The 13820-nt window shown below is 52.6% G+C and overlaps 1 protein-coding gene across 2 annotated transcripts in view; it reads left to right on the forward strand.

Moving 5' to 3' along the window:
• The window catches only part of rbm44 (RNA binding motif protein 44), a 290943-nt gene that overhangs the window by 212234 nt on the left and 64889 nt on the right, over positions 1 to 13820 (forward strand). For both annotated transcript variants that reach the window (XM_072483580.1, XM_072483588.1), the window contains 2 exons: positions 12861 to 12934; positions 13204 to 13277. In XM_072483580.1, the coding sequence (XP_072339681.1) occupies positions 12861 to 12934; positions 13204 to 13277 (148 nt within the window). The remainder of the gene's footprint in view (positions 1 to 12860; positions 12935 to 13203; positions 13278 to 13820) is intronic.

Raw genomic sequence — 13820 nt, forward strand, 5'->3', positions numbered from 1 at the left:
GACAGCGGCAAATCTGCCGGCTAACGACTCCAGTCTGGCCCGCATACGCACAGAGACAGCGGCCGACCCCCTTCTACAGCGAGTGATGTGCCACACGAGGAAGGTTAGCTCAAAGGGCAGTGCCCGCAGTTCTATAATGTACGGGACGACCGAACCACCATTGATGGGATCCTTCTGAAGATAGACAGGATCGTCATTCCGCACGGTATGCGCCAGATGGTTCTCAATCAAATACACAAAGGCCACTTGGGGGTCGAGAAGTGCAGACGGAGGGCCCGAGAGGCGGTATATTGGCCGGGCATCAGTGACGATATTGCCAACATGGTGCTCAACTGCACAACCTGCCAGAGGTTTCAGCCGGCGCAACCTCCTGAGACGCTTCTGCTCCATGAGCTGATGACGTCCCCTGGGCGAAGGTAGGTGTCGACCTATTTCATGCGCTTGGCATGGACTATATTATCATAGTTGACTACTTCTCCAATTACCCAGAAGTCATACGCCTACACGATCTGACGTCGTCTGCGGTCATCAGGGCCTGCAAGGACACCTTTGCTCGCCACGGCATTCCGATGACTGTCATGTCGGACAATGGGCCCTGTTTTGCCAGCCATGAATGGTCATCCTTTGCCGCCTCATATGGCTTCACACGCGTAACGTCCAGCCCTCTGCATCCCCAGTCAAATGGAAAGGCGGAGAAGGGCGTTCACATTGCCAAGTGGCTCCTCTGCAAGGCTGCTGCTGCCGGATCGGACTTTCACCTCGCCCTGCTGGCCTATCGATCGGCCCCGCTAGCCACGGGTCTCTCGCCAGCACAGCTGCTGATGGGCCGCACCCTCAGAACAACTGTGCCTTCCATCCTGGCACCAACAACGGACCATGCTACGGTACTGCACAAGATGCAACTGCAGCGTGATCGCCAGAAGAGTTCGTACGATACAAGGGCAACTTCCCCCCCCCCCCCCTGGCCTCTGGGGATAAAGTCCGCATTCATCTACCAAATGGTGGCTGGTCAGCACCTGCCGAAGTTCTCCGACGCGTGGCTCCCCGCTCGTTCCTAGTACACATGCCGGATGGATCCGTGCGTAGGCGCAATCGGCGAGCCCTTCGCCGCCTTCCACGCTCGCAACGGAACCGTACACACACGTCGGGTCCTCCACTGGTTCCTGAGAGTGACTTCGTGGAGCTGCCACAGACCATGCCCCTTCCATTGCCACCCATGGCCAGGCTCGCACCTCAGCCGGTGGGTCTCGACCCACCCTTGAGACGGTCAACCCGAATTCGTCGCACACCTACTAGATTGGACTTATGAGACTGTTCACACGTTAAAGTTTAGAAACTATTGTATTGTAACATGTTACTGTTTTATCATTCCAGATCTCGTTTGACCGGACCACACTTCAAAGTTTTTTCTTCTTGTTTTGTTATGGTACAACCTCGTTAGCATGACACACCCGACAACGCCCCATGTATATAGTTACGCCACATGTACATGCTGTAAATATCACGCGCACACACTTTTAGCTGCACTCAGGACACATTCATATTTATAACCACGTAGGCACATAATCTTGTAAAAAAGGGGGGATGTCATGATATTCAAACACACACATCATGATAGACAGACCAACAGACAAATCAGCACACACAACACGACAACCAATCACAGACAAGGACAGAGACAGTATAAGAGAAGAAACACGACACCTGGTGACCAGTCCATCTAGAGACCAGGACAAGGACAGGACCTGATTAACAACACACTCAGGGAGTCACCACGTGCAGAGTATCAAGACAGAACTGTAAATAGCATGTTAGAATAAAACAGCGTTGTACCAAATGCAACCGTGTTGGCTCATCTGTACATCAGAACACCCAACACCACACAAATCACTTGCCATTGCGGAACTTGGAGTAGAGCACTTGTTTAGGGAGTCTTGAGTCGGGTATGCGGATAGTGTGGCCCATCCATCGCAGGTAATCAAGCATGACCAGTGCCTCGATACTGGGGACGTTGGCCTTTGACAGGAAGCTCATGTTGGTATGCTTATCGTTCCAGTGAATCTTCAGGATTTTATGGAGGCAATGTTGGTGATGTCTTTTCAGGGATTTGAGGTGGCTGCTGCACATTGACCATGTTTCTGCTGCATTCAGGAGGGCGGGAACCACAGCTGTTATGTAGATCATGAGCTTGGTGGTGGATTTGAGGCCTCGGTCTTCGAACACACTGTTTCTAAAACATCTGCGACCGGATTCTCTTCCTGAGACTAAGTGTTGACACCAGTGCAGGATTCGTGGACTTCCATGACAGCCAAACTGGCACCGCACCTGTTCAGCGACTATTAAGGGGTTAGCACTGGCGCCATGTGGAACACAATCGATTCCAATGAGAAACGGTATGGGATTTGCTGGGTTTGCGATTGACACTCAGGCTGACAAGCTGTCGCCGCATATACACACTTCACTCGCCACACACATCATCCCAGCCAACAAGATGGCAGCAGGACGCGCAGCCCCACGCTTCACAGACGCCGAGCTTGAGACTCTCCAGGGCACAGTGTATCCGGCTCAGGAAGGAGGTTGCCAGCCGCCGCCGTTTGCCGTCCCTGGGTGCAGGTGGCAGAGGCGTTGCGCGCCACAGGCAACACCATCCGGACCGGCCTGCAGTGCAGTAAGAAATTGCACAACATCCTCAGGGAGGCCAGAGTGAGTGGGCAGGCACTGTGTCCCACATAGCTGTAGCCCCCTGCCCACCCAAAGTGCGGCCGAACCACCTCCCTGCACCGCATGCCGGCACCTATACCGGTCACGATGGTCGGGTGCCCTGGCCACTGAAGCCACCACCCGCTGGGCAGCATGTGTCAGACTGTCTAACAGTGTGCATTTTCTGCCCCCTCCCCCCCGCACTGGCCCCCCCCCCGCACTGGCCAACATGGCGCAGAGGAGATGGCACAGCCACTCTCCCAGGCGCATCTGGTGGGCAACGGACAGAACAGGGTGGTACCATGCAACCTGGACACCCGAGAAGCAGTCGGGACCCATCCAGGCCCGGTCACCCCAGAAGACAGCGGCCAACTGGGACTTCAGTTGCATGGTGGGAATCGCAGCAGATCGCCTCCACTCCTGGTGTACCATTTGGGGATCCACCTAAACGTAGTATTAGGACCTGTGAGGCCAGAAAGTTGGACGCCGGTTAGGTTGGCACGGGTACAGGGCACAGTATAGCGATAGGGGCTAGGGCACGTGTGTATATATATATATATATATATTTGTTCATGTTCACACTGTTACAAGCTGCCTCGGTGCTCTGTCAGATGGATGTGAGGGGAGGGCTGGTCTCCACTGGCCTGGAGGTGGGGGGGGGAATGGGTGAGCACCCCGACCATCCTCACCTACCACCCCAGGAATTGGGTGGGACCATGTGATGGAATGGCCAGCTCGCCACAGGGACACCCAGGTGGGCGGTGGGAAGTGCAACCGTGGGCAGGAGTCATGTTGTTAAACGATGCAGAGCACCAGAGCTCATCGCAGAGCGGGCTGTGATCCATCCCATGGACCATATCTTCTGTTACTGTCAATCCAGGACCCATCACCCCGTAGTGCGGCAGGTATATATTATGGAGGGGGTTGCAGGCGGGGAAGGTTGATGGGATGCGGCATCCATGCCCCCTGGCCAGTTAACCACACCCCCCGCCAATGAACCTGGAGGCAATCAGAGCGCCTTGTGCACATTGGTCCAGGAGAACACATTGTACGGCCTCCCGTGCCTTCCTGGACCCCATGTCCTGCCCTCCTGGTGGGCTCGGTCCACATTGAAATGGATGTATTGTGCCAACTGTGCATAAAGGGTGTCTGTGATGGCCCAGATGCACCTGTGCACCAACCTCTGAGATCCTGGACAGGTCCCCACTCGGCGCCTGGAAGGAGCCCGTGGTGTAAACATTCAGGGCGACCACCACCTTAACGGCCACCGGGAGCAGGTGTCCATTCCCCCGCGGTGCTAGGTGCGCCATGATCCGGCAGATATTTCTCACTGTCCCCTGCTCAGCTGGAATCTTTGGCAATCTCAGTCCGGCAGGTCCTCGAATGACAGGCGCTGCCGGTGCACGCAAGGCCTCATGTAGTGCCTCCTTTGCACTGCTTCCTCGGCCTGCTTCCTCCTCCTGAGCGGCAGCCTCCTGTCCCGCAGCTGCCCACTATGCTGCTTCAGCTTCCTCCTCGAGCAGCTTCAGTTCATACAGACGCAGTGCATCCCCAAGGCTGCAGCGACTAGGAGGAAGGCCGACATTATTGCTGGTTGTATTCCAATATCCATTGTCTGCAGGGGGTAAAAGGCCGACATGTTAGCTTGGCGTGTAACGCTGTGCCCAGCCAGGTCCAATGGGCTACATGGTGCCCCTGGTTGGCACTGCGGACCCTGCTCCCATATGTCCCCATCCATGCACCCCTGACCTCATTGGTGCGCAGCACCTTGGGGGTCTCTGACCCTAGTGCCCCATCCCTACTGCCAGGGGTACTGTCAGCTGGCGCTGCCCTTGCCAGCGGTACCCTCTGCAGCGCTTGTCCAGTGCCACCATAGGGGCAACCTGATGCCCTGCCGGCTCTAGGCAGCCAGTTTGGGGTGGGGGGCACATGGTGGAGGGTGGGAGCTGGAGTGTGGGGGCACCCATCCAGCTGGTGTTACAAGGTGGGTGGACAGTGGAGTGCGCAGCAAAATGGCTACTTTGCAGGCCACGCTTGACCTCACCCAGTCCCATTCCTTCAGCCAGTGTCCAGCCTGGCAGCCCTTGGTTGCACCCCTCCGTGTCCTACCTCCTCTCTCTCCCTCATCAGCCATGGTGCCTGTTTCATGATTTTTAAAAGCACAAGTGAACCTCGCCGTCGGAAATTTGCTACAGTGGAGACGGAGAATCACGGCGGTCACGGAGAATACCGGGTCGGGCCCGCTAATGATATGCCAGCGATGTTTACTGTACAGGTGTTCTGGGACGCATTGACGCCGCTGTCAAGGAGAAGGGGAATTACGATTTGGCATGAAATTGGCACTCGCCGCGATTTTGGCGTCTGACATTCTCCGCCCAATCATGTTTCCTGATACCGGTGTTGGCTGATGGACAATTCCGCCCCTGAAAATTGTGTTGGTGCATTGGAGTCCATGGGCGGAATTCTCCGCCGGCAGGATTCTCCATTTTGCTGGCGCCCGGGGGTTTCCCGACTGTGTGGGCTGCCCCACAATGGGAAACCCCATTGACCAGCCGGCGTAATGGAGAATCCCGCCGGCGGGTCGGGGCAGAAAAGTGGTGAGGCGGGGCGGAAAATCCCACCCCAGGTTGGATTTCATCATCGATGTCTGCTCACACCGAGAGGAGGCTTCTGAGGAATAGAAAATGATCCACATTGTACAGGCACTCACCATGAATCTTGATGGTCGAGGGCAGTGTTGTGTGGCAGGAGCAGGCTGGTAGAGAACCTTTGTTTTACAGATGTTCAGTCTGAGGCCCGTTCTCTCATGCACCTCGGTGAATGCATTGACAATGGTTTATAGTTAGCCTCTGAGTGTGCGCACCCACAGGCATCATCTTTGTACTGACGCTCTGACAGAGGTTGGGATGGTCTTGGTTCTGGCCTGGAGACGTTGGAGGTTGATCAGTTTCCCGCTTATCCTGTAGGTTCGCTCCGCCTGGTGGGGATATTCATGGTGATGGGGTGGAATGTTGCAGCACAGTCGTTCTTGACCCCAGGTCGCATTCGTATTGAATCTGTGGTGCATCCGTTGGTGCAGATCACGGCTTTCATGTCATCATGGAGCAGGCAGAGAATGGTGATGAATTTCTGCGGGCAGACAAATTTGAGGAGGATGTTCCACAATTCCTCACGGTTGGCAGAGTCGAAGGCCTTTGCAAGATCGAAGAAGGCCATGTACAAGGGTTGATGCTACTCCCTGCACTTTTCCTGGATTTGTCACACACTGAAGATCATATCCATTGTGCTTCTTAATGGGCAAAAGTCACATTGAGATTTGGGAAACAACTCTTCAACTACTGGGAGGAGGCAATGGAGGAGGATTCTCGCAATGACCTTTCCCGTGGCAGCCAGTAAGGAAATCCCTTTGTAATTTCCACAGTTGGACCTGTCTCCATTCTTGAAGATGGTCACAATTATGGCATCTGAGATCATCCAGCATGCTCTCTTCCTTCCAGACAAGGGTGATGAGGATGTATTCATGCTAAAAGTGCCTCTGCGCCGCATTTTAGTACTCCAGCGAGGATTGTATCTGCGCCTCGGCCGTGTTTTTTAGCTGTCAGGTGGCTTTTTTAACCTCCCGGTGGCTGGGGTCATGCTGATATGATGGCGGATAATGTATTGTGGGATGGCGTCGAGGGCTGCATCTTGAGCATGTTCTTGAAGGGTTCTCTCCAGCGAGCATTGACTGCCTCTCTGTCTTTGATGAGCACTTCTCCGTTTTTGGCACTTAGTGGAGTATGTCCCTGGGTATTCAGAACATAGATGGCTTTTATTGCGCAGAAGAGGAGGGGGAAGCGGCAGCAGCAGAGTGGGCAGCCGCAGAACATCCAGCAGAGGGAACTGGCTGCAGAGATGCAGGTGGTGGCCGCACAGGCTGGAAGGCCGAGGAGGAGGAGGTGCCAAGGAGGCGCTGCATGAGGTCTCGTGTATCAGCAGTGCCTGTCATTCGAGGACTTGCCGGACCAGGCATGCCGTCAGAGACTCCGGCTGAGCAGAGAGACGGTGAGATATATCTGCCAGATGATGGAACACCTGGCACCGCAGGGGTATGGGGGAGTACACCCGCTCCCGTTGACCATCTAGGTGACGGTCGCCCTGAACCTCTACGCGACGGGGTCCTTCCAGTCGCCGAGTGGGGTTCTGTCCGGGATCTTTCAGACTTCGGTCCACTAGTGCATCCACGCCGTCTCGGAGGCCCGATATGCCCAGGCGGAGCAGTACATCCATTTCCATGGGGATCAAGCCCACCAGGATGCCCCCCGGGCAGCGGGAATCGCCGCCATTGCCCGGGTCTAGGCGGGATGCATGTCGTCCCATGGGCACCTGTGGATAACAGGCCACTATACACAAACCAAAAGGGGTACCACTCAATGGACATCCAGCTGGTCTGTGACCATCAACTGCGCATCATACACCTCTGCGCCCGATACCCAGGCAGTGTGCACGATTTCTTCATCCTGGCACCATCGGCGGTCCCTGACAGCCCCCCCCCCCCCGGCTGAAGCATTGGCTCCTGGATGACGGATTACCCGCTTTGGCCTTTGCTGATGACACCTATCTGGAGGCCACAGACTGAGGCAGACACCCACTACAACGACGAGCGTACAGCAACCAGCTGCGTGATCGAGTGGTGCTTCGGCTTCCTGAAGATGCACTTCAGGTGCCTGGACCACTTTGGAGAGGTCATCCAGTATGATGTTGAGAGGGTCGCTCGCGTCGTGGTGGCCTGCTGCATCCTTCACAACATCGTGCAGCAGAGGGGTGATGTGCTGGAGGATGAGGAGGTAGGGAAGGCCTCATCCGACGCGAATGCGGGAGAGGGGACGCTGAGCAGGGCATGGGGCATGGGCAAGGACCGGAGGCCACACAACATTATCGCCAGGGCCAATGCGCACAGGATGCACTGATCGCCTCCAGGTTCACTGACTGGGAGGGGGGGCTGTTAGCCAGGGGCACAGACACCACATCTCAGACCCACAGCCCTCACTTTCCACACCGCCTGACCGCCCGCTTGCACACCCCTCCATTATACATACGTGCGACGCTACGAGCCAGGGGCCCTAGTTGGCAGTAACAACGGGTCTGGTCCATGGGATGATGACAACCAGCTCTGCGATGAGCTCTGGTGCCCCACATTGTATGATAACTTAGAACATACAGTGCAGAAGGAGGCCATTCGGCCCATTGAGTCTGCACCGACCCACTTAAGCCCTCACTTCCACCCTATCCCCGTAACCCAATAACCCTCCTAATCTTTTTTGGTCACTAAGGGCAATTAACATGGCCAATCCACCTAACCTGCACGTTTTTGGACTGTGGGAAGAAACCGGAGCACCCGGAGGAAACTCACGCAGACACGGGGAGAAAGTGCAGAGTGCGCACAGACAGTGACCCAGTGAGGAATCAAACCTGGGACCCTGGCGCTGTGAAGCCACAGTGCTATCCACTGTGCTACCGTGCTGCCCGATATGCCCATAATGTCTGACTCATGCCCACAGTAACACCTTCCACTTGGGTGATCCATGCATGCAAGCTGGCCAATCCATCACACGGTCCCGTTGAATCTCTGGGATGGGGGAGGGGGGGGGGGGAGAGGAGTACGTCCACCCACACTGAACATGCACTGTTCCCGCCCCCCCAGCCAACCCAGACCAGCCCACCCCCATAAACATCAAACAGAGCATCGAGGCAGGATTTAATGGTGTTAACATGTGTTTATTGTGAAGAAATATTACATCCTATTCCCTAGCCCCTATAACTAAACTGTGCCCTGCACCAGTGCCAACTTAACAGGTGACTTAATTTTCTGGCCTTACGGGCTCTCACGCTATACCTAGGTGGTTCCCCAGATGGTACCAGCAGGAGTGGAGACAGCCTGCTGTGACACTTGCCCTGCGACAAGGGTCCCTGTTGGCGCACGTCTCCTGGGGCGGCCCGGCTGGATGGGCCCAGCTGGTCCTCGGGTGTCCCGGGTAGCATGGTGCTGCCCACCAAATGCACCAGAGACAGGATGATGGTGGGGGGGGGGGGGGGGGGGGGGGGGGAAGTGTCCGAGGTTCTGCGGCGTTCTGGCACCTCCCCTGCGGGAGTCACTGGCACGGGCTCCATCACCACCTCCTCCCTTGGGATGCCCAATGGCATGCTGACCTGTAGCCGTTCTGTTGGTCCCCCTCCGATCTTCTCCCGATCTCGGCGTTTGTGCGCGGCCTTCTCCTGGGGTGGGGGTGGGGGGGGGGGTGTCGAGGGGTCCCACTGTGTCCAGGCACGGTGGCGCCTGGAGTCCTTACTCCCGGGTATAGGGTCATCCTACTCTCCATGGTATCTAGGAGGGTGTCCAGCTCAGCGTCCCTGAGGTCCGCTTAAGTGCAGCTGCGGCGTGTGAGCCTCATGAGTGCCAATCACGGACCCGGCAAATCCGGCACCGTTTTCCATTGAATTTATTGTGTTCCATGTGGCAGCGGTGCTAGCCCATTTAAAGTGGATCGGTGCAGCTGTTGCGCCGTTTTTTCTGTCGTAAAACGCCATGGTTTCTCGGCTGGAATCAACACTTAGCCTCAGAAACAGAGAATCCAACCCAATGAGTCTCCGACAATAGAATTATTTCTGCCTCTGCCAGTTTGGGACCATGTTAATGGAAATGATAGAGTGGATTAATCGGATGGTCAGTCCAGCAGTTGTTGGCTCAGGTCGTGGTAATATCGACATCTTTGCAGTCCTTTGCTCGGACGATGATGTAGTCTATCAGGTGCCAGTGCTTGGAGCAGGGTTGTTGCAATGAATCTTGTGCTCGTCTCTCTGGCGGAATAGGGTATTTGTTATAACAAAGTCATGTTATAGGCATTTTGTCAGGAGGAGGACTCCATTGGAGTTTGTTTTCCCTACGCTTCCCTGCCTAACACACCTTTCCAAATGTTTGCATCCCTCCCAACTCTGGCATTGAGGTTGTCGAGGAGAATCAGCTCGTCTCCTTTGGATGCGGGACATTTCGTACCCATACGCACCACCTGGACAACATTCAGGCTTGGGCTGATAAGTGGCAAGGAACATTTGCGTCGCACAAGTGCCAGGCAATGTTCAACTTTGACATGAGGAAATCGAACCACCTCCTCTTAACATTCAATGGAATTAGCATCGCTGATTCCTCCTCACTATCAACATCCCTGGGGATTACCAGTGACCAGAAACTGAACTGGACTAGCTATATATATATACTGTAGCTCAAGAGGAGGTCATGATGTGATGAATGTAGGAAACTTATATATTTTTTATAAAATAAATTTAAAGTACCCGATTCATTTTTATCCAATTAAGGGGCAATTTAGGGTGGCCAATCCACCTAAACTACACATCTTTGGGTTGTGGGGGTGAGACCCACGCAGACACGGGGAAAATGTGCAAACTCCACACGGACAGTGACCCGAGGCCGGATATGTATACATAATATTATGTACCTGTTACAGTAATGATATTAAAAGAACTTGGGTTAAGGTATCCAGATTATATGCCTGCTAAAGCTGTGATTTCTTTTTTTTCCTAAATTTTTTATTGAGGCATTTATAATTTTAACATTTTAAACGACAAAGAGATCCAACACACACAAAAACCCCACAATAACACACCCAATTCCCCCGGCCCTAGACCCTAACTACCCATATATTAGATTCCCTACCCTTATTCGTCACATCCACACAACACCCCCCCCTGCCCCCTCCCCCTCCCCTGCTGACCGTCAATTTTCCTTGAAGAAGTCTATGAACGGCTGCCACCTCCGAGCGAACTCCTGTAGTGAACCCCTGAAGGCGAACTTAATTTTCTCTAGCCTAAGAAACCGTGGCATGTCACTAACCCAAACCCCTGACTTTGGAGGTTCCAAGTCCCTCTATGCCAACAAAATCTGTCTCCGGGTCACCAGGGAGGCAAAGGCCAAAACGCTGTGCTCCCAGATCTTCCGACACTCCAAATATTGCCACCTCTGGACTCTGAGTCACCCTCTCTTCCAGGACCTCTGACATGACATCAAAAAAAACTTGCTCATACGGGCCACAGTCGTTTGAGCCCTGTGGACCACCTTAAATTGGATCAGGCTAAGCCTGGCACACGATGAGAATGCATTGACACTCCTCAGGGCCTTCTCCCAGAACCCGACTTCCAACTCCCCTCCCAACTCTTCCTCCTACTTCCTCTTCACCTCCCCTTTTGGAACCCACTCCATCAGTTCCTTATAAATTTCTGAAACCCTCCCCGACCCCTGGTTTTGACATCACCTTATCCTGTAGTCCCTTAGTGGGAGGCGAGGAAAGCCCGGAACCTGCCTCCAAACAAAATCCCGCACTTGCAAGTACCGGAACCCATTTCCCTCCTGGCAACTCAAACCCCTCCTCTAGCTCCGCCAAGCTCGGGAAACCCTTCTCGATGAAGAGATCCCCAGATCTTTCAATCCCTGCCCGCTGCCACCTCCTGAAGGCCCCCCCCCCCCCCCCCCCCCCCGGATCGGAGACCACATCAACGCCCCCTTTAGTCTCATGTGCTGCTTTCATTGCCCCCACTCTTGGAGCTGCCACTACCACTGGGCTTGTGGAGTACCGAGCCGGCGAGAACGGCAGAGGTGCCGTTAACAAAGCCTTCAGACTCGTGCTCTTGCAAGATGTCGCCTCCACTCACTCCCACACCAACCCAACCCCCACTACCTATTTTCTAACCATGGATATATTAGCCGTCCAGTGGTAAATAACAAAGTTCGGAAGGGCCAAGCCCCCCCCTCATCGTGCCCCCGCTCAAGAAGGACCTTCTTCACCCTCTGGGCTTCCCGGCCCATATAAAACTCGAGATCGCCGCATTTATCTTCCTAAAAAATGGCTTAGGGATGAAGATTGGAAGACACTGAAACACAAACAGCAATCTCGAGAGGACTGTCATTTTCACACTCTGTACCCTCCCCACCAATGACAATAGGAATACTTCCCACCTACAGAAGTCCCCTTTCATTTGCTCAATTAACCTGCCCAAATTTCATTGATGAAGCTGACCCCAGTCCCTTGCCACTTGAATCCCCAGGTACCTAAAACACCCACCTGCCACCTTAAACGGCATCTCCCTCAGTCTCCTCTCCTGGATCATAAACCCTCACTCTTGCCCACATTCAATTTATACCCTGAGAACCGGCCAAATTCCTCCAGTATTCCCATAATTCCTGCTTCCTCCAGGAACCGATGTATTCCTTATCCAGGAACCAATGTATTCGTACCACCATCGTCCTCGGCGGCTCACCCCCCTGGGACTTGGTCCACCTCCAACGGCCGGTCAAATGCTCCTTCCCCAAGCAGCTTCTCCAGCATCTACCGAACATACGCACGCACATCTGTTCCTTCGATTCCCTCTGGCAAGCCCACAATCCGGATGCTCTGCCTATGAGGTCCTCTACTTTCTCCAGCAGTTTTCTCTGGTTTCTGAGGAAAGGAAGTGTCTTTCTCAGACTGACTTCTGAAAGCTTCTCTCCCAAGGACTTTGTGAATAAATCTGTAAACCACTGAATGTTAACTTTATTAAAAGTGGCATTTGACCGGTGTATGGATTTAAATTTTAGAAGTAGATGGGAAAGCAAGCTCAAAGACCTTTTTTTAGAACTGTTCAACTGTTAATTGAAAAGCTGTATTTTCTCTGGATGTTAATGGGGTTAATCCTGTGTAATAAAGTTTATTTTAATATAAAAGATCCTTAGTTGTCAATGATCCATTCCTGGAGTGAAGTATCCTTTCCTCACAGTTTCGGCACACTTTCTCCCTGCGTCTGCATGGGTTTCCTCCGGGTGGCTCTGGTTTCCTCCCACAGTCCAAATGTGGTTAAGTGGATTAGCCTTATTAAATTCCCCCTTTAGTCCAAAGATGTGCAGGTTAGGTGGGGTTATAGGGATAGGGCAGGGGATTGGGACTCAGTAGGGTGCTCTTTCAGAGGGACCGTGCAGACTCGATGGGCCAAATGGCCTCCTTCTGCACTGTAGCTATTCTATGGTTCTTATTAATCATAACTCTTATTGTAATGCTGCAGTGACTTTCAAAGTCCAAGTCATTTCTATTTATTTGTGAAATCTTTTCATGAATTATGTTTTTTTTTTTTAATAGCTGCTCGTACTGATAAGGAGACTGCTCAAACATGTTACATTTATATAGATGGATTACCCAGAACAGTAACAGAGGTATTGCATGTCTTAATGATTTTGACTTCAAATGCAGTTTATTCCATTTCAACTGGAAATTATAACCTTGTCGACAAGTTTAGCATATCCCCACCAAATTCTGTGTTTTATCTAAATATTAATCTGTTTAATGTAAAATAAGTATTTGCATTAAAAGAGTGTAGTGGGATTTTAGTATACTGAATGGTCACAAAAACATTGCTGGTGTCTGTCCTGTGGGTAGGTGATCATAACATGTAACAGCAAAAAATGTTCTTCCAATTTTGTAGATGGAATTAAGGAGGCTTTTTCAGAAGTACCAGGTGTCTGGAATTTGGCTTTGCAGTTTGCATAGTGAATACAGGTAATCTGAATCTATTAAAAGCTTTGCTTCGGAACTCATCACTACTGTTTGTTGAATCTGTTTATGAGTTAGTGGTGGGGACAATGGATTGCCTGCTCACTCTTCAATCTGTGATGTGCAGGTTAGGTGGATTGGCTATGTTAAATTGCCCTTAGTGTCCAAAAAAAGTTAGGTGGGATTACAGGTTTATGGGGATAGAGTGGAGATGTGGGCTTAATTAGGGTGCCCTTTCCAAGGGCCGGTGCAACTTGATGGGCGGAATGGCCTTTTGCACTGTAAATTCTATGATTCAGTACAATGATTAACCTTACATGTTTCATATTTACTCATGGCTGTGAATGGGACAGATATGGGGGGCTAGTCTACTTCACTCTAGCCATCCAAGAGGTTTATGACTTATTACTACATATTGACTCTGGATGGTGAGAGTTTGGGGCTGTTCAGTGTTATTATTGTGTCAATTGTTCCATGATGAGGAACCAGCATCAGCAACTTATCTTGTCATTTATCTCATTGCAATTTGCAGGACCTTGCTGTACACAT

This window comes from Scyliorhinus torazame, chromosome 2 (assembly GCF_047496885.1).
Source record: "Scyliorhinus torazame isolate Kashiwa2021f chromosome 2, sScyTor2.1, whole genome shotgun sequence".
NCBI lineage: Eukaryota > Metazoa > Chordata > Chondrichthyes > Carcharhiniformes > Scyliorhinidae > Scyliorhinus > Scyliorhinus torazame.